This window comes from Leptidea sinapis, chromosome Z (genome assembly GCF_905404315.1).
Source record: "Leptidea sinapis chromosome Z, ilLepSina1.1, whole genome shotgun sequence".
Taxonomy (NCBI): Eukaryota; Metazoa; Arthropoda; class Insecta; order Lepidoptera; family Pieridae; genus Leptidea; species Leptidea sinapis.
Genome location: NC_066312.1, coordinates 27,736,383 through 27,755,985, shown reverse-complemented (window position 1 = coordinate 27,755,985; position 19,603 = coordinate 27,736,383). Strand labels below are relative to the sequence as shown.

Below are 19,603 nucleotides of genomic sequence, written 5' to 3'. Positions count from 1 at the left end.
TCCCTGCAAATAACCAGCTTTTAGCAGCTTTTTATCTTAATTCTAATTTTCAATTTCTCAGTATCTTAGTAAGGTGCTTCTTAAAATGGGTTCTTTGATGTTAAGCTGACCGCAGCATATGCACGGTTTTCTTTTATCGCGTACTTTTATTTCTTTCGTCACTTTGAAAGGAATCTTGGTTCTTGTGTGGACTCACCAAGATTTCTGAAACGTTTATACTATTCCAACAATGACTAGCTATTGTGAGATTCGTATAAGTATACAAATGAACTAGGTGACCCGATGGATGTTCTGTTCATTATAAGAAAAACTTTATTACGAATTTTACGAAAAGATTTTATGAAATATCTTGGAACCACCTGCAAGAGATTTTTCATAAAACCGGTTCTAAAGTGACCTCCAGTTGGTGAAAAGAATATTCCTGCCAAATTTCAAGTCTCTTCGCCTTATCCTTACAGACATACAGTGATGAGTCAATACATACTTCAATATATACTGAAATATTTTATATCTAAATATATTAATATTAGAGTCCAGCAGCTGCCCATACTTTTATATATTTATATAAAACAAAGTCGTGTTAGTTACACCATTTATAACTCAAGAACGGCTAGACCATTTTTTCTGTTGTTTGATTTTTTGGGTTTCTCTTAGTATGGAATAGGATAGTAAGTAATAAAATATCGAAAAAATCACAGAAAAATATTATTATAAAAACATTAATTTTCTCATACATTTTCTATGGATTGACATTTTCATGACATCTCGAGAATAGAAAGAATTCAATGAAGTTTTTTGTTAGTTTCACGCTACATGAGTAATAAAATACAACTGACAGTGCACGTCAAGTTATTCAAGTTGACTGGTGGGTGCAATGAAGTGCTTATGTATAGAATGTCATTGGGTGGGTGTGTTTGTTTCGAGTTTTTATTAGCTTATTGTGCTATCTTTCCCGACATAGACGTAATGCAACTAGGATTCGAAACATTGCGAAATTGCAGGTAAAAAGCACCGCGTTAGTATCGGCTCGACGTTGCTTTTCTGAATCACAAGAGCAAAGCGAGGCAGCCAGTAAACCTCAGAGATCAACAACTAGATAATTTTCGACGCACAAGAAGAAATTTATGAAGAAGGAAGTTTCGATACGATTGCAGTACTGATTACCGCTTGCATACTAGCGTTCACATTGAGTCAATGGACGTTGTTTGCAAGTTTTTTCCGGAGAAACGCCAGGATTGTGCTGCCTTAGTGGGAGACTACCGGCAGCACATTCATTTGGGGCAGACATTATCTAAGAACGACGATTTAATCCGACATTCAGGGTATTAATTTATTTATATTCTTACACACAATACAGTAGAAGAATAACATACCTACTATACTTATTCCTATGTATTATGTATGCTAATTCTAAAATAAGTGTTTACAAATCAGTAATACGGACTTTGCTTTTGATTTTGTAGATACAAGGACAGATTCACCATTGAATTGGATCATTGCAATCTCCCGAAGATGCACACCATAAATTTTAACAATAATATTTCATGGGCACCATGGAGGAACAACGACATGAAGAGATCAAAGACATGCAGCAATGATAATAGCAATTCTTCATGATCTACAGCAAATACTTCATGAAGAATTTGCGTGTTGAGTTAGCCCGCAAATCTTTAATTTCCGATCCGTCTTTAATTCGCCATTACCATTAACAAATCTCAAGGCCAATTCTTGAAAGTTTGTGGTCTTAATCTAGAAAATCCATTTCCCATGGTCAATCTATAAATATATATATAACAGATTTCCACGTATATAGTCACTCATCATTATATCTCTAGAACTATAAGGCGTAGCGACTTGAAATTTGGTAGGAATATTCCTTTCGTCGAGTAGAGGTCAGCTAAGAACGGATTTTACGAAATTCCATCGGCGAGAGTTCATTCTTACAGAGACAACATTTTCCAATGTAAAAATTTTGAAGACGTAAAACTTCATTAGGCGTTACTTGGAGGTAACTTAGAAATTTTGCAGCAAAAAGTCAATTGAAAAAAAAATTTAAGCCGTTATAATTTTACAGATTTAAAAAGAACATTTCAATATGATCAGTTATATTTTTTGAATATCTCCAAGTGTATAATTTTCTTATTTATTTCTACTTTAGCAATAAATTATATATAAGTTATCAGAATGTTCTTGACATTTGTTTTTGCTTTCTTCGTCCATTATAGGCAAAGGGTTCGAGCCCATACAGCCATATTCGTTAAATTCAATAACAACGTCACATTAATATCTCATGCTAATATAACCTTCAATTTCTCATTATCAATTGTTTTATTTAATCAGTTAATATTTTAATATGTGCAAATGGTATTAATGAATTATAAATCTTATATATAAAATTCTCGTGTCACAATGTTCGTTCCCGTACTCCTCCGAAACGGCTTGACCGATTCTCATGAAATTTTGAGTGCATATTGGGTAGGTCTGAGAATCGGCCAACATCTATTTTTCATTCCCCTAAAGGTTAAGGGTGGGGTCCACACGATTTTTTTATTTTTTTGACATTTTTTTTTTAAATTTATTTGATTATGAGTCAGCATTAAAAAATACATACAACTTCAAATTTTCACCCATCTACGATCAACAGTTACTTTTGTATCGCGATTTTAATATCGGCAATACAACGTTTGCTGGGTCAGCTAGTAGAATATAAAATGAAAATAATAATCAGTCAAATAAAATGGCGGAATCCCAGGAACATGTAACTCTTTCATCAATAAATAAGCATAAAAGAGAAAATCAAGAACCTGATAATGACCTCACCTGTAAAAAGTGTAAGTGTTTATTTTCTGATGAATAATAATATCAAAATATAACATTATATCATTCTTTGTAAAATATATGAAAATGCCAACTTTGCTCAAAAGATGAAGTTATATCGTTAGCGTTTCCGAGAAAAAAAATAGCAAAAGATCTAACAAAGCAAGTGCTTTTTGGTAAAAAGGCAACGCATAGTAAGCAATTATAATATTAGAACTTTTTATCATTTCACACATTTTTGGAGGTAAATTTGAATTCGCAATAAAGAAAAATAATTACAGCGATTGCCTTGCACAAAGTTGGTATAAAATGATTAACGGTAATCATTTCAAAGCCACCTTAAAAGCCAGCTATCAAATTCATATATTACCATCAGTAGATATACCAACACATACTGCATACTCTGTCGAAGACAATAAAAGATCAAGGTGGCCGCGTGCTGGAAGAACTAAAAAGGCTGTGAAGCCGGAACTCGTTGAAATAAGCAATCAAAAATAAATTTGTGAAAAAGGAGAAAAGCATTCAGCCAAAGCTTGTTAATATACTGTCTTAGGTCGGGTTGTGAAATCTTTTAGCAATACAAAGTATCAGATTTTATAAAATAGATTGTAATTAAAATAATATGCATAATTATGAAGTTGTAAATATTGATTTAAAAGAATGACAGTCAGTTTCATGCCACTTCTCATTAAACAGTATGTGTTGAATAAATAAATAAATAAATAAACCTCAACCTTTTCCAAAGTACCTTTTTTCTTTCCTTTCTTATCTTATCGCTTGTTGTCTAAAATATCAATTTATTGGGCTGAAACAACTTTGAGACATACAGATTAAGTAAAGGTATTCTACGTTTCAGAATTCATCTTTGAAATAATTATTATATAAACGACTAGAACTAAGAGGGATAGTAATACTGTTACGTGAATAAAGACGGTATTCAATAATTCAACGGATCCAGTGATCATTCCCTCCTTCTGACCTCTTTCCGACGACTAATACTTTATAGCTGGGTTTTATTTGCGGTTAAATTAAATCTACCCCACGGAAATTAAACTTTTTTCCTCCAATGAGATAAATTCCAGTTTTATTTTATTCAAGAGGAGGAGACTATTGCATGAATAGTAATGACTATGATTTTATGATATGGATTGCAGCTATTAATACAAAATATTCAAAGTCACTCAAATGGTAACACACATAGCAAGTTTAATATAAATTATATTTTTATACGTCAAGTATGTTCCGAGGCTTTAGAAGGTCTTTCCTTAGTTCATGATTTAATCTTGTAATATTATACATGTTGGCCTAAAATTAATGTTATTCGTGCCCTCTGACACGCGTTCCTAGATTAAGGAACTTGGTTCAATTTAGTGATTTCAAAAGCCCTTAGTATCCTTCAAAAATAAAAAAAAGTTGAGGCGAGCCACTAGTATCTCAATAATATATAATAAATTTTGAGCACACAAAGTAAAAGCTTTCTATTTATTAAATTTCATGAACTAATCCGTGCATTAAGTGTAATATACAAACTATATATTATAATTATATGGGATATGAATTATAATGTAGATATTAAAGCAAGCGATGTGGTTTCCACATCAACATTGCACGTGTTCTGATGTGGCTGACCGCAGCTCACACACACATTACTCTGCTCAATGTAGATTACTACCGAACGTATTGCTGTTGATAAATGATAACATTCACGCTTATACTGACGATATTTCCACAGGCTCTTTTTAATGTCAATCTATAAAAACTTCATCTTGGACAAACTTATGCAGACCACAAGGTTTTTAAATATATTGTCAAGATATTTTTTAATATCACTCTCGCGATAGTTTTTGTTAGTTCATTAATAATTATTATCTACAACCATGCTTTAACTCCTCTATTAAATATTCTAAAAAACAGTTAACTTATTGCAAACATTAAAACGTCCAATGTCCTAATAACCATTACATCATCCAAACGAGTGTTATAATGAAATTCAGTACAACATTATATCATCCGTTTTCATAATAACACTCCTTTGGATGATATTATGGTTACTAGGACTGGCTTTTTTAATGGTACCAGTAAGCTAACTGTTTCAGAATCTTTTATAGAGGATTCATATTATGGGTGTAGATAAAGTATTGTATGCAACTGTTGATAATAAGATATTAAAACACTAATGTGATATAAACACACTCGGCTTTGCCTCGTTAATCCACATTCGTGTTTTAATACCCCTTATTACACAACAGTTGCATCTTATTTATGCATAATATAAACTATTCAGTCATAATATAGTCAACTTATTTGATTTTACTTTATTGTCCTTCGATACGTTACTGTGTTGTCAGTTTCCGACAGAACAGATTTTTAAAGGGCTTTCTCGAATTTTATTAAGTCACTTTGGTCAAGGAGAACAGCTCAGAAGCCCTTTAAATATAGTTTAAACAGACAAGAAGACCATTTGTGCATTAAGTTGCGCCAATATATATGAGTTATATTTTTCAAATGGAAAGTTAGATATACATTATGATGTTCGTTAGTAATTGAATTAAGTTTATTTCCCGAGCATAAACTTAGTTAACCTGCTTGCCTTATCCACAAAATTCGACTCAGGTGTGGCAGGATTTCATTAATTCCGTGAGTGCGCTGAGTTTTTGTTTGTTTTTGATTTATACACAATATTCAGTGAGTTGCTTTTGCTATAACAAAATAATATTATGTGAGATTATTATGTAATTACCATAGATAATACAATTTACCATAGATCATTTATACATCTAGATAGAGCCTCTTACTGTTACACAATGAATAAAGTCAGCTGAAAATTCTATGAAAAGGGGAAGAATTTATTACGTTGTGATTATTCAATTACACTATCTTTATCAAATCGATCGAGGGTAGAGAACGATTTTGTGATCATTTTTCAAATCCAAAATGGCCGCCGCACAAAATTATGATGTCAGCAATATGGATATCGTGTCCGAGGTTCTCGAGGGTGCAGCGAACAATTCTGTGATCATTTTTGAAATCCAAGAGGGCTGCCACACACAATTATGTTTTCAGCAATATGGATATCGTGTCCGAGGTTCTCGACGGTGCACAGAACAATTCTGTGATCATTTTTGAAATCCAAGATGGCCGCCGCACAAAATTATGATTGCAGCAATATGGATATCGTGTCCGAGATTCTCGAGGGTGCAGAGAATGATTTTGGCATCATTTTTGAAATCCAAGATGGCCGCCGCGCAAAATTATGATGATAACCTTATGGGTATCGTATTCGAGGTTCTCGAGGGTGCAGAGAACAATTCTATGATCATTTTTGAAATCCAAGAGGGCTGCCGCAAACATTTATGTTTTCAGCAATATGGATATCGTGTCCGAGGTTCTCAAGGGTGCAGAAAACGATTTTGTGAACATATTTGATATCCAAGATGGCCGCCGCACAAAATTATGATTGCAGCAATATGGATATCGTGTCCGATGTCCTCGAGGGTGCAGAGAACAATTCTGTGATCATATGTGATATCCAAGATGGCCGCCGCACAAAATTATGATTTCAGCAATATGGATATCGTACCCGAGGTTCTCGAGGGTGCAGAGAACGATTTGGTGATCATTTTTCAAATCCAAGTTGTTGAAGTGTGAATATTCACAAGACGTAATAACGGCTACACAAATATTAATTTAATTTTTATTGTTTTTTTTTTAATTGGGTATTATTGGAAGTATTAGACCCCGGAGGCCTTTGTGTGTTTTTGTTTATGTCTTTTCGCCGTGAAATAATGTTGTTCCTGAGGGATAATTCATAAGCTTCAGGTAGCACCGCGGGGCACAGTTAGTTTTTATAATATAATATGAGGATAAATACAAAAATAAACGATGTATACAAAAAAGTAATTTATGGCTATGTGAAATAATGGAATAAAAATAAATAATATTTCAGAAACATTTTTTGTCATTAATGTGTTTTTTTTTTAATTAAGATGCGGAACAAACATTCAAAAAGACTGAACAGACGTATTCTAAATATTCGTGACTTTAAATTTATAAAGTTTTGTTTTTATGATTGTAAAAAATATACATATTGTTAGGAGCTAATAACAGTTTAATATAAATTTAATGTCTTTTGTATGAACACCTGTAATTAATGTCACACCTTCCTGTTACAAATTTAATATAAAATCCTTGAAGCGTCCCTCTATTGAAAGGGACACTTCAAATTCTTGTTTTTTAAACATGTTTTTCTCTTTGATATAACGTCTCCCTTTATACTGTCCATTTTTCTTTGTGAAAACAGCGAATAGAGATTTAATTTTTCGTTACCAGACGAAGTAAATTATTTTGATGAAGAACTCCGCAAATGTCATCCGATGGTACTTGAAAATATGGCCGACCAATGAATCGTCTCATTTAGCTGGTCTGTATTTTTAAGTGTGAGGTTTTTTTCATCACCGAATCCTGTTTCGATAATTTACGGAGCACAAATTCAATAAATTGTTTCACTAGCTTTCAGATAAATTCACTGAAATAACCGTAACTATACTTGACTTTTTTTTATGAAAATAATGGTTGAGACGAGCAGGGCGTTCAGGTGATGGTAATTGATACCCTGCCCATTACAATGTAGTGCCACTCAGGATGATTGAATAACCCAAAAATTCTGAACGAAACTACAACTGCACTCGTCACCTTGAGACATAAGATGACAAGTCTCATTTGCCCATTAATTTCACTAGCTACGGCGCTCTTCAGACCGAAACACAGTGATGCTTATGCATTACTGCTTCACGGAAGAAATTGATGCCGTTGTGGTACCCATAATCTAGCCATCATCCGGTGCAAAGGAGCCTCCCACTGGTAAACGTCACACGGTGGTGGTCACTCTTTTGCTACACGTGAAATGTTTGAATCCCGCGGTAAACAGGCGACATTCAACGTTTGGAGAGCCCGGAACTCAAAAGGTTAAGTAAGTTAGTATATAAGCTATTTGAGAATAATTTAGAAATGAACCAACCGAGCTACGCGTAATTCGAATCAGTAAAAATTTACCTGTATACTATACTCTTCAAACCCATTTGTATTCAATATTAAAAGTACTTTTCGATTTACTTTATTATAAATCTACTCTTATCTTGTTTTAACATATGAAAGTTGTAAAATTAAAATAAACAGTAAAATAAATAATAAACTGTCTTATCGCCTCAATAGCACTGGCAACCCAAGCACTGGCAGCTGTTTCGGTCAATGGATCAGCCTAGCTATCCGACGTGGAAATTCTGGAATTCTGACCGTGGAATAACAGGCCAACACAACTAACGATTGTTATATCGAGCACTGCGTCCGAATGACAGGCGTGTTCTTTATTCAAACCAGCCCAAGTGATGAAATATTAGGTGGTTACGTCAGCGACTACGAGCAATGACAAGATGCTACGAGCTACAAAATAAGAAGCCATCATTTCATCTAAGTCCTATGCATTATTCTACCATGCAATGTTATCTTTAGTGTACAAACAAAATTAAATATAAAGATTCTTAATATTTTCAAACATTTGTTATCCAGATACAGATCAACGTCTGAATAATCATGCTAAAATACTTCCAAACATACATTCAAGAGTAGTATCACACAACAACATGAAGTATACCTGTACTATCGACGACCGGTATAGTACAGTGGCTAGTGACCCTGCCTACGGATTTGGAGGTCTCGGGTTCGAATCCGAGTAGGTACACACATTTATATAATGAATATGTGTGTTTGTTTCGGAGTCATGGATATTTGTTTTGTATTTATATATATTTATATAAATATATTGCATTCAATATATCGTTGTCTTGAACCCATAGTTACAGGCTTTGCCTAGTTTGGTGCAAGGTAATTTGTGTAAAATTGTATCAATATTATTATTATATACTTTATTACAACTTAGTCATATTTTCTTTGTTTATAATTACAACAAATTTATAAAAAATAAAATTATCAATATAAATATAAAAAACAGAGTGCGACTGGCATAGGTTCACTTCAATTCCGACGGTCGTTAGGGCGACAGACTGAAGACTTCCGCACGATGCGTGACGTACCCAAAATAGCTACCTTCTGTATCTGACGCTTATTAAGCGAGAGCCTCTTGAGATGATGGTCGAGGCTCTTTGCTATAAGACCGGTCACCGAAACGTCTATCGGGACAATTATTGTTGAATCAACATCCCACATGTCAGTAACCTCAAAAGTTTTATTATTATACCACTTGAAATAAATTGGCCAATTAACAACATCTGAAGAGATTTACGATTCTAAGTCATTACAAAAACTTTTTTATATAAATTTGAGAAAAACTACGCAAATATTGCAAGTGGTGAAAAAATACATTTCCTGCAAATGGCCCTACACCCTTTAGGAAACTCATTGATCAAGAATAATAATAATAATAATAATTATTTATTTCGGACACTATACATCCATAAGTATTAGTTATTATTAGTATAGCCGGTCCAAAGGCTGCACGTGTAAAATGATTGGCAATAAGCCTTAAACAGAGTTATTTTTACTTGTTCACTGCCACGCGCAAACCTTCGGGCCAGCATATTACAGCGGACAGCCAACGCCCTACGTTCCCTCTCTAAGTCTAGGATATCACTTAGGTTGTCGGAGACCCAGTGGCCAAGATATTTAAACTTCGTTACCATATTTAGTGGTGCGTTACACAGCGATAGAGGTTCTTTATGTTCGTAAATTTTATTACCCGACTTAAATATCATTAATTCGCTTTTTACTTGTATTGTATCGAAGACCATGGGCCTCCGCATAACATTCACATATTCTCAGCAGCTTTCTTGCTTTCAACCATGTCATCTGCGTAGCTGATGTTGTTGACACATACACCAGCCACTTGACACCCAGTCCTGGTATGGCTGAGCTCCTCAATGAGGGAGTTTATGTACAAATTAAAAATACGAGGCGAGCTGATCCCCCCCTGTCTCACCCCGCATTCCAGACCAAAGGCATCCGAATAGGCATTAACCCACTTAACCACGTTTTCTTGATTACCGTACCAGAATTTTAGGAGTGAAATAATGTCATCTGTTACACTAGCATCACGACGTAATTTTTCCCACAAGATATTATACGACACCATATCGAACGCCTTCGATAGGTCTAGATAGCAGGCGTAGACTGGTGTTTTTCTTGCCGTGTAATATTGGACAGTTTGCTTGAGACACAGTATCGCAGTTTCGGTTGATAAGCCTGGTCTAAAACCGAATTGGGCATCATTTAGTTCTATACCACTGCTCAAGCAATCTATTTGCGTGGAATATTGTTATCATCACTGGTCTAGTACACAACAGTATAATGTCAAACTATTTCACTTCTGCTTACTTAAAAGGTTACATCTTAATAAACTTACAAAAATACAGATAATATGAAGAAATATCTTCGTCATAATTAAAGTAAGTAGTACAAATAACTTATTCTAATTAATGACCTAAATGGAAAAAGTAATTTGATTTTGGCACAAAAAGAGACATCAATGAATTGTAAACAACACTGGTCGTTTCGTCTGTATATAGTATGTATACTCAAATGTAATAATTAATAAACAAATAAACCTAATAAGAAAATACCGACTACAAATATACTGGAGCGTTACCCCTCGATTACACCGAGAAACATGTCAAAAACTTGTTTTATACTAAACTTGTAGAATACTCATCAAAACGTATAAGTATCTGAAACATACTTCGTTCACACTGTGTTGCAAACAAGTCTACATACAAGTTTAAAACACATTTGCGTTTAATTATAGGTCTGAGACATGTTTGATTAAGTCTAATACATTGACAGCGTTCACACCAATATAAAGCATACATGTTTTTAACAAGTATTGTTAATTTTATTCAAGTTTATGTATAATACATATTTAAAACAAGTTCTATACTCTATCCATGCTTGTTGGATAATGTTTTAAACACCAGACAAACCTCTTTTTTTAAAGATGAAAATAAAAAGATAAATGGAGTGGTCAAAGAAACAAACTTTAGTAGCAATATTTATCTTGGCTTACATTAAGATCTTTCAATACTTTTATAATAGTTTCGCAAGTATTAGTGATGCATTGACTAGATTTTTCTTTGATATCTGATGCAAATACAATAAAGATGAAAATTAATCACCAATTGCTAGAAATCTCAAACAAACAGCCAACAAAAAAAGCACGTACACCGGCCCTAAGAGCCGGCAACGGTCCTGTGATATTGTTGCAAGAATACGGCGGTGATCACGTATCACCAGGTGACACGTAGGCTCGTTTGTCCTCCTTTTCCATGTACAAAAAAATAACTGCTCTGCTGGAGTGATGGTATCTCCATAATGTGAAGTCTGCTAAAAAATGTATAATTTTTGAAGCAAATTCTCCAAATTTCCTGGTGTCATTCTAACAAGATTTCTAAATCCACTTCTGTCTTCTATTCTTAAGTTATTCAATAAGGAACGATAGGTCCTATCTTGGTGTCGTCTCCTCAAAAATGATCGCGACCAGTCCTTGCGTGGTTTTCATGAATTTCCTTAATTTTTTATGATGTACAACTATACTGCACTCATGAAGCAAAGTTCCGTAGTACTAGAAAGTGAAGTTCTATTGTCTCTACCAGTAGTCAATTAAACAGAAATATCTATCAACATCTGCACAAGTTTAGCTACAAGCCTACAATAAGTATAAAACATGAGTTCGTACACATGTAGACAACTAGTAGGTGACAAACAATTTCATCAGGCAAGTTTCATACAAATTTTGTGGACGACAATTTTCATGTTTTTGTATTTTGAAAACATTGCATTCAAAAAAAATGCATGAAACTTGTCAAATACATGTATAATACCTTGGTGTAAACAAGGGGTTAGACAACTGGATACTTTTAATACATACCTTACTCGAAGACAAAATACTTTTCTAAACTTCTTATTAAGACCGAAGCTTCACACATGGCTGTATTTATATTGAGATTGAAAGTAATGCCTTAAGGATCACAGGAATATATTCTATGGAAAAATATTTTGTTGAGATCAAAGATTTACTACCTAATATCTACAGCTTATATCCATATACTGAAAAAATAATAACCATTTACATTTCGATATAAACATTCATTTAAAAATTTTGATTCAATATTTGAACACGTCCACATAACCATTACATATACTAAGAAAAGTCCCACGTGTGATGTTAGTCTCATTCCCACTTACAACTAGTGTTATGGTCAATCATCTTAGATAGTCACTTCACCTGGTTCACCACTTCCTAAAACAGCGTGAGAAGGTAAACATTAAATATTATTGATGTTTGAAAGGAATTCAAAGTTGTCATGTGACAATAAACTTCAAATATTTTAGCGGGCCCAACCTACAACAACGTAGTGTTTAAATTCTCTTTGCCTACAACTAGAAAAAGGCTGGGTTATAGATAAAATAGAAATAGATACTTTACTTTTACATTCCAGATGAAAATCTGTTCATAATCAAGAATCCAAAGAAAAATAATAGAAGTGGAAATCGGTAAAAATGTCAAGGAACTTAAAAGTGATAAAACATAGTAAATTAACATAAATTTTCATTTCAAATTCAATTTTATATGTCTCAAAGAAATAATTAAAATAATTTCCCCTGGGTAAACTGCAATTTCCGCTGAGGAAGTTTTAATTGAACCGCAAATAAAACCGAACAATAAAACACTTACTGGCTCGTCACTGTCGGAGAGTAGCGCAAGAAGAGGATTATCTCCGGTAGTTAAATCTTTTCCATATTCCATTCCATAAACTTAATAATACCTACTACTCGACTAAGTCGAGTTAGTAAGTCTTTTGTGGGGCGTTGTATATGCTTTTACAACAAGCACCCAAACAAATGTATTACGGAATTCAAAAGAATTGTTAAAAGACGTTTGTGTAGTAAAGGTTACTTACTATAACATAAATTACTTTATTAATGGTACCACTGATTGGGGACATGAGTGACCGCCCACAAGCTATTAAATAATATATTTTATTGTACAATTTTACATCGTTACCATATTTTTATATAAAAAAAGAAGTCCGCTGAGTTTGTTGCGCCCGTTCTTCTCAGGTTTGAGACATTCCTTTGGGAACGGATGGTAGTTTTTAACTTCCAATAAGTGATTTTATATTATAAATTAAAATATTTCAATTATGAATTCTTAGTCTTACCTCTATTAATAAGCTATAAATTTCATTTTGGAAGTAATATTTAGCTAACGAAGTATATCCAGATGTATCTAGATAATATATGATGTGCATTTATTCCCCCTGATTCCGATTTTTGCTCCAACATTTTAAACATTTTGCATCATTCTCATTGCTATAAATTTTCAACAGACACGTTCAGGTATAAACCGGTACGTGTAACCGGTAAAGCTCTCAATGGTGGTGGATTTTGATCCCAACTTTCCGTTTTAGTAGCGTCTTCTTCACTTCCTTTGACGGCTAGTTGAAAACAGTATACTGTGTGAATACGAAAACATTTCCCTAACAATATTTAGCATTTTCCCAGGCAGTCAAATAAACTTTTTCCTTTTACAGATCAGATATGATAAATCCGTTACTATATAGTAATATAAAGAACTACTTTTATATAAGCATGCATTATCTTATTTTCTACCTGTGTAAATTATAAAATTTCAGTAGTAGCTAAGTTTTTTTTTTCTTTTTTTTATTTTTTACACTTTTTAGTATTTTTTCTTTATTTTGACTTAACACAATGCACTTTTAAGTTTTAAATGAATCGGTTTGAAAAAATGAAATACTACAATGTACCTTATTAAAAAACTCATAAAAAGTAAAAAAAAATATAAATTTATTGACTGTAACATCTATCCTCTGTGGTATTGATAAGACATAAAAATTCACTGACTCAATAGGTTGGGGTCGATAATTTTTGCAACAAAAAATAGTAATATATGTAGTAGGATGAAATCCATTGGAAAAGAAAGAAAATATCACAAAAATTTAAGGAAAATTAATTTACGGATGATCCGAGGTCGGGAAGTGGAAGGGTGTGGTTAAAGGTAAATTCAAATTCAAATATTTTTATTCAAAATAGGATTTAAAATCACTTATTGAACGTCAAAAACTACCACCCATTCAAAATAGAATGCCTCAGACCTGAGAAGAATGGGCGCAAGAAACTCAGCAGGCTTTTTTTTATATAAAATATGGATTACAATGTGATATCGTACAATAAACATTTATAATTAAAGAGCCGGTGTGTTCGCTTTATTCCCAGTCCGTGGTGTCATTAAGAAAATCGTTTATGCTACAATAACCTTTCCCACACAAACGTTTTTTAACAAATTTTTTAAATTTCGTAACACATTTGTTTTGTACATTTTCTGGGATCATATTGTAGAAGCATATACATCGCCCAACAAAAGACTTACTAACTCGACCCAACCGAAAAATAGTTTATCTCGATTTCCGGCAAAACTACAAGTCTTATGGAAAAAAAGCAATAGCATAATTGTGATACCTAATCAAAATATTATGTGAAAGATTAAGAAGAAAATTTATATGAAAAATTATAGTTTTTTATTTTATTTAGCCTTTTACAAAAAAAATCCACGAAATTTGTGAAAAGTTACCCTTTTATATCCCAACTACACTGTTTTTTATGTTTGATATATTTTTTTTTTCACCTTATTTAACTTACTATTAACTATATCGAGAAAGAACCCTTATTTCCCATATGACTAGTATCGGATATACTTTATTTGAGAAGATGAAATAAATTTGCAAAATTGCGTGAAGGTGCCATTTTTATAACAAAATAAATTCAATCGGACGATAAATAACTTATCAACTGAGTCACCTTCATTCAAGACAATTAACCCTTCGCCATCAAGGACCAAGTTGATATTAATTACTGTGCTATTAAGTAATTATATTAATTAATATTATGTATCTGTTACAATGATTAATGAAGTCATCCGCAGGGAATTTGCCGCTTGTTTTAGAACCAAATGGTTATTACCCGCCGCGATGGCAAGCGTCCTGATGGAATGACGCTGGTGGATTGTAATAAAAAACTCATATTAATTAAAAATGTTTATAATTTTTAAAGACATCGCTTTATGGATTACAAACTGTTTAAGATTTAGATATAAAATGAGTATTCATACAATGTATTTGTGTGACGTACTCTGACATCATCAACTTCAATATTATGAATCATGTACCTGAAAGTTGAGAAAAAAGAATAATTTAAATTTTTGCGTGTCAGTACTTGTACTATTATAATATATTGTTTGGTTTCGGTATGATTGGCCCTTTTATATATTGGACGATAACGGTAACGACACGAAACACGAATATCGTGAGTTTGGATGTCATATATCAGTGTGGGTTGCGCCAACAAAAACTTTTACTGGTGTGTGATTTTAAAGTGCATTGTGTCGTCTGCTGATATCGGCACGACATTGCTCTTGGTTACGATATCGATACTGTGTACAACCGGTTATAAGAAGATGTATGAAACTATCTATACAACTATATCGTTTCGTTACTGTTATCGGGGGTTACGGGAGAGCACATGAAACATTCCATTCCAATCATTCCAAGTTTTGTATTACGGGAGAAGAATGATGTGATCCCGATTGTATCGCATGACGCTACACAGCAAACAAACATATATTACAGTGTATAATTTGCTAATGAAGCTCCCATTATTTATTGCAGATTCTTCCGTAAATTAACATAGTATATACGAGCACATAACTTCTTATAAAGTCAAACAAGGTCACAGCTTTGTTTGTATTTTATTTTAATAACAACACATGGCTTGTTTTATGTTTTAATGTTACAGTGAAGTACTCACGTTTTGACAATCCAAACAAATGTTTGCTCTCCTCCGGTGTGTAATCAGCGAATTTATTAATATCAAAGGTGGCTGTATTGGAAGCATTTGCTTTGTTTATTTTCTCTAAGCTTCTCACAAAAGCGTCGTAGTGAATCTTTCTGTCTTCATCATTTGCGTACTTTCTGTCGTAATCTTTAATAAACTTTTCAAATAGTTGTGGCGCATCTTCTAGTTTGTAATGTGGCTTTTCCGATAAGCTTCTTCCAGTTGCCATTTTAATACTACAAAACAAACATACAATGAATTAAGAGAATACAGATACTGTACGCATGATGCGCGCTGTTGATGTGAAGTTTGAACTAATAATGTCAGAGATTGTTTGATGCAGCCACTTATAGTCTGTCAAGGTTAATGTTGCCATGTGATTTGATTTGCCAGTAAAAATTTGTAGTTTATTTGTAACTGTTTTTGTTGTTGTATCTTTTTATATTTTTTATTAATAATTTCAAATACTATTATCAAAAGAAATATTAAGAAATTAAAAAAAGTCTGATATTACTTATCAAACTTTTTTTAATTTTGTTACTTACTCGAAATGAGGTTAAATTACATAAATTACAATCTTAGTTCAATTAATGTATAAATTCATTTTCATCTTTATTGAACATGAGAAGTCAATTGTAATAAAGCTAATACTTAAATATCTGTATTAAATTTCTATAATTGAAACGTAAGGTGCTATGAGTTAGCTAAATAATTATTGAACCTAATTCATAAAATAATATGCATTCATTTATTCACTTACGTCAAAAAAGATGATTTATTTATCACCAAAAGATGATATTATATCACTTTGAAAAAAGTGAGCTTTAGTAAACAGAAGTGGCAGAAAACTTTTTGCTACACTTTAATCAATATTTACATGACATTATGCCCAAACTAACATAAAGATATATTATAACTGTACAAGCCGTGTATGTGATAATGATAATATCAACATATTATGATAAATAAATGATTTAAAAATACATACATACATGTTTGTCCCGTTTGGTGTCGAGACACTTGGCCCATGGAGCCCAGAGGCGCGGAGAATGTTCAAAATACTAGTTTCGCGCCTCAATAACGGCCGTTCCCAATATTCATCTCTTACTTGAGATAAAAATCGTAACTATCGTTGACCTTTCTGTCCCAATAAACTTACGGACGGTAACTCACATTATCCGTACACGCTGTCTGTCAATGGGACGACGTATAGTTTACCAGTGATAGAAGTTTGTATGGAAATTGCAACTGTCGAGTCCCAATATAATGCGATTGGTGACAGCTAATTACTGACAGTATAAGGTAGTAATTTATCTCTATCTCTAGATAGTATATTGGGAATGGCCGTAAGGCTACTGGAAACCCAAACGCTGGCACATAATGATATTTTTAATTTTATATAGTCATAGTATTTTAAATATAGTTATAAGATTTGTTTTGTTTGAATAAATTTATAAATATGAAACTAATAATTGTATACGTAATAAGTAAGGTAAGGCCACCAGCTAGTTTGAGTTCAGGCAACACTGTACTACTGAGATAAATAATTACTGCAAACTGCAACTGTAGATAATTAACATATAAGATAAGTACGAACAGGACATGTTTAATAATCAATATAATATTACATGTACTTATATTATTTATATAAACACAGATACTTTTATTGTATTTATTGATGAGAATCAAGGACAGATAATGCAAACAGATCGTGGGTCTGTAATGTGTTGTGTGTTATTTCTATTACCTAAACGTTATGTATGGTCAATGAATATATGACATTTAACATTCTTGTTAGTACGAAAATTAAATATATATATATATCTGTACATAATATGATTAATCGTAAAAATGCAGTGTCTGTTAGTTATATTTAAAAAAAAATATATACGTACTTAAATAAGCAAAGCAAAAAAACAGGTTTCAGATTTGTTATTGTATTTTCGGTTTGTCTTTGTTTTGTGCACGGTTATATCAAAAAACGGCTTAACAAATTTGAATGCGGTTTTCTCTGAATTTCATTGTATATATATCAAATATACATTATAAAGCTTTTATGTTTGTTCTACATAATAATGTACTAAATTCCTAAATTCCTTGCGGACTTGGCTGAATATTGAGAGAAAACAAATTCTTTGACGGATAAAGTAGAAATCGAGGTTGCAGAACGTTTTCGTATTCAAATAGAACGCTGCTCTCAATCAGCAAAGAAGACGGAAAGTTGGAGATCAAAGTCTAAAACTGTTTGATACTCTACCAGTTACCGACATGTGACTGTGCGACCTGACTATTCAAAATGTTTGCAATAGCAACGCTATTCTTACTTAAGATCGAAGTTTTAAATTTTAATAAATATTGTCTTATAATAAACAATAGTATTTGTGAAAACTATTGAAGTTATCGCTCGTAATCTGTCGTATTAAAATGATAAGAATTACGAGTAATATCGTATTTGTCTAAACAGCTTTTCTATTTCCGTTTTATGATTGCCAATTTTTTTAAAGTATTAAAATGGACATAGTTTCCTTAATAGATATTCCATCGTGGACGTGTCTGTAGAACTATATAAGATACACAATTCCACCATACATTGTTTTGTTATATCTCAAAGGGTTTATACAGCGTTTTCGTTGAAAGCTCCCAGACGACTAATTTTTTTCCGACACCTTAAACAAATATCGTTAATATATACAAAATCTTAACATATTATATACTAAAATCTTCCTCGAGAACCACGCTATCCATTGGTCTAAACAGTACCAAAATAGTAGTGCTGTTGTTTTTAAGTTTATCGCGGACAGTGAGGCAGACAGATGCAGCGAAGGACTTTGTTTTATTATATGTTAGAGTTCTTAAAATATAAGTGACAGATTATTCAATCCGGAATGACGTCTATTAAAACGTATCGAAAAATTGTATTAGCATACATAAGATTTTATCTCATCGAAAAACATGCGTACCTAAGAGAATTTTTCACTTCAATAATAGTAATGAATTAATTTTTAATTTTCGTGTTTTCATCACCTCTTCCTTACGCTGAATTTTTTTTTCTTTTTACTGCTCCCGAATATGAAAATCGATTGAAATTTAACATTTTTATTATAAAATCCTTATATTACTTCAGAGCTTCTTAGACTCCAGCAAATAAATTGTGAAAAATCTATTTTGCATTTCCATTTAAACAGAAAGGGTCTAATCGCGTCGGCCATTTATTCAAAGTTGGGTTCAGCTTTCATCTGCAGTGAGAATCGAATTACGTGAACTTACAAAACCCTCACATGTTCGGTTATTACTTTGTTTGGGATTATATTTATTTCTTCATCAAATTTTCTTAAATATTTTAAGATGAATAATAAACAAATAAAATTCAATTATTATTAGTCAAAATAGAATTTTAAATAACTTTTTGTACGTCAAAAACTATCACCCATTTGAAAATGTATACTTCATACCTGAGGAAATCGGGCGCTTTCCTTACAAAACAATTAAATAGCCTGAGGTCGCTCCGTCATTTTCGTTATAGTATCTAAAACCTTTCCTATATAAAAACAATTATTTTGAATTTCGTAACATGTTTGCTTTGAACCTTTTCTGGGATCATGATATAAAACCATATAAATCGCCCGATAAAATACTTACTAACTCGACTTAACCAAATAGGCATAACAAGTTTGTCTCTGATATGTCTATGTACATATATAACATTATCAAAATATAATATGAATGAATTAAACTTGTGTTATTATGATATGGTAGCAAAATAAAGCGACATTATAATAATAAATAACACCATATTAAAATCCGAAAACATGCTCTAGCTAGGCAAAAATACTCATCGGTGCCATCTATTGAAACACCGACGCATTAAGAA

General features: G+C 32.5%; 1 protein-coding gene across 2 annotated transcripts in view; it reads right to left on the bottom strand.

Moving 5' to 3' along the window:
- Nucleotides 1-16,041, bottom strand: part of LOC126979262 (uncharacterized) — a 287,778-nt gene extending 271,737 nt beyond the window's left edge. The window contains exons 1-2 of one of the 2 annotated variants that reach the window (XM_050828542.1): nucleotides 15,706-16,041; nucleotides 14,924-15,067 (exon numbers count right to left, since the gene is read on the bottom strand). In XM_050828542.1, coding sequence (XP_050684499.1) covers nucleotides 15,060-15,067; nucleotides 15,706-15,961 — 264 coding nt within the window. In that variant the 5' untranslated portion in view covers nucleotides 15,962-16,041 and the 3' untranslated portion in view covers nucleotides 14,924-15,059. Of the gene's footprint in view, nucleotides 1-14,923; nucleotides 15,068-15,705 lie in introns of those variants that run through there. The other variant, XM_050828544.1, reaches the window with a different exon arrangement.
- Between the last annotated feature and the right edge of the window lie 3,562 nt (nucleotides 16,042-19,603).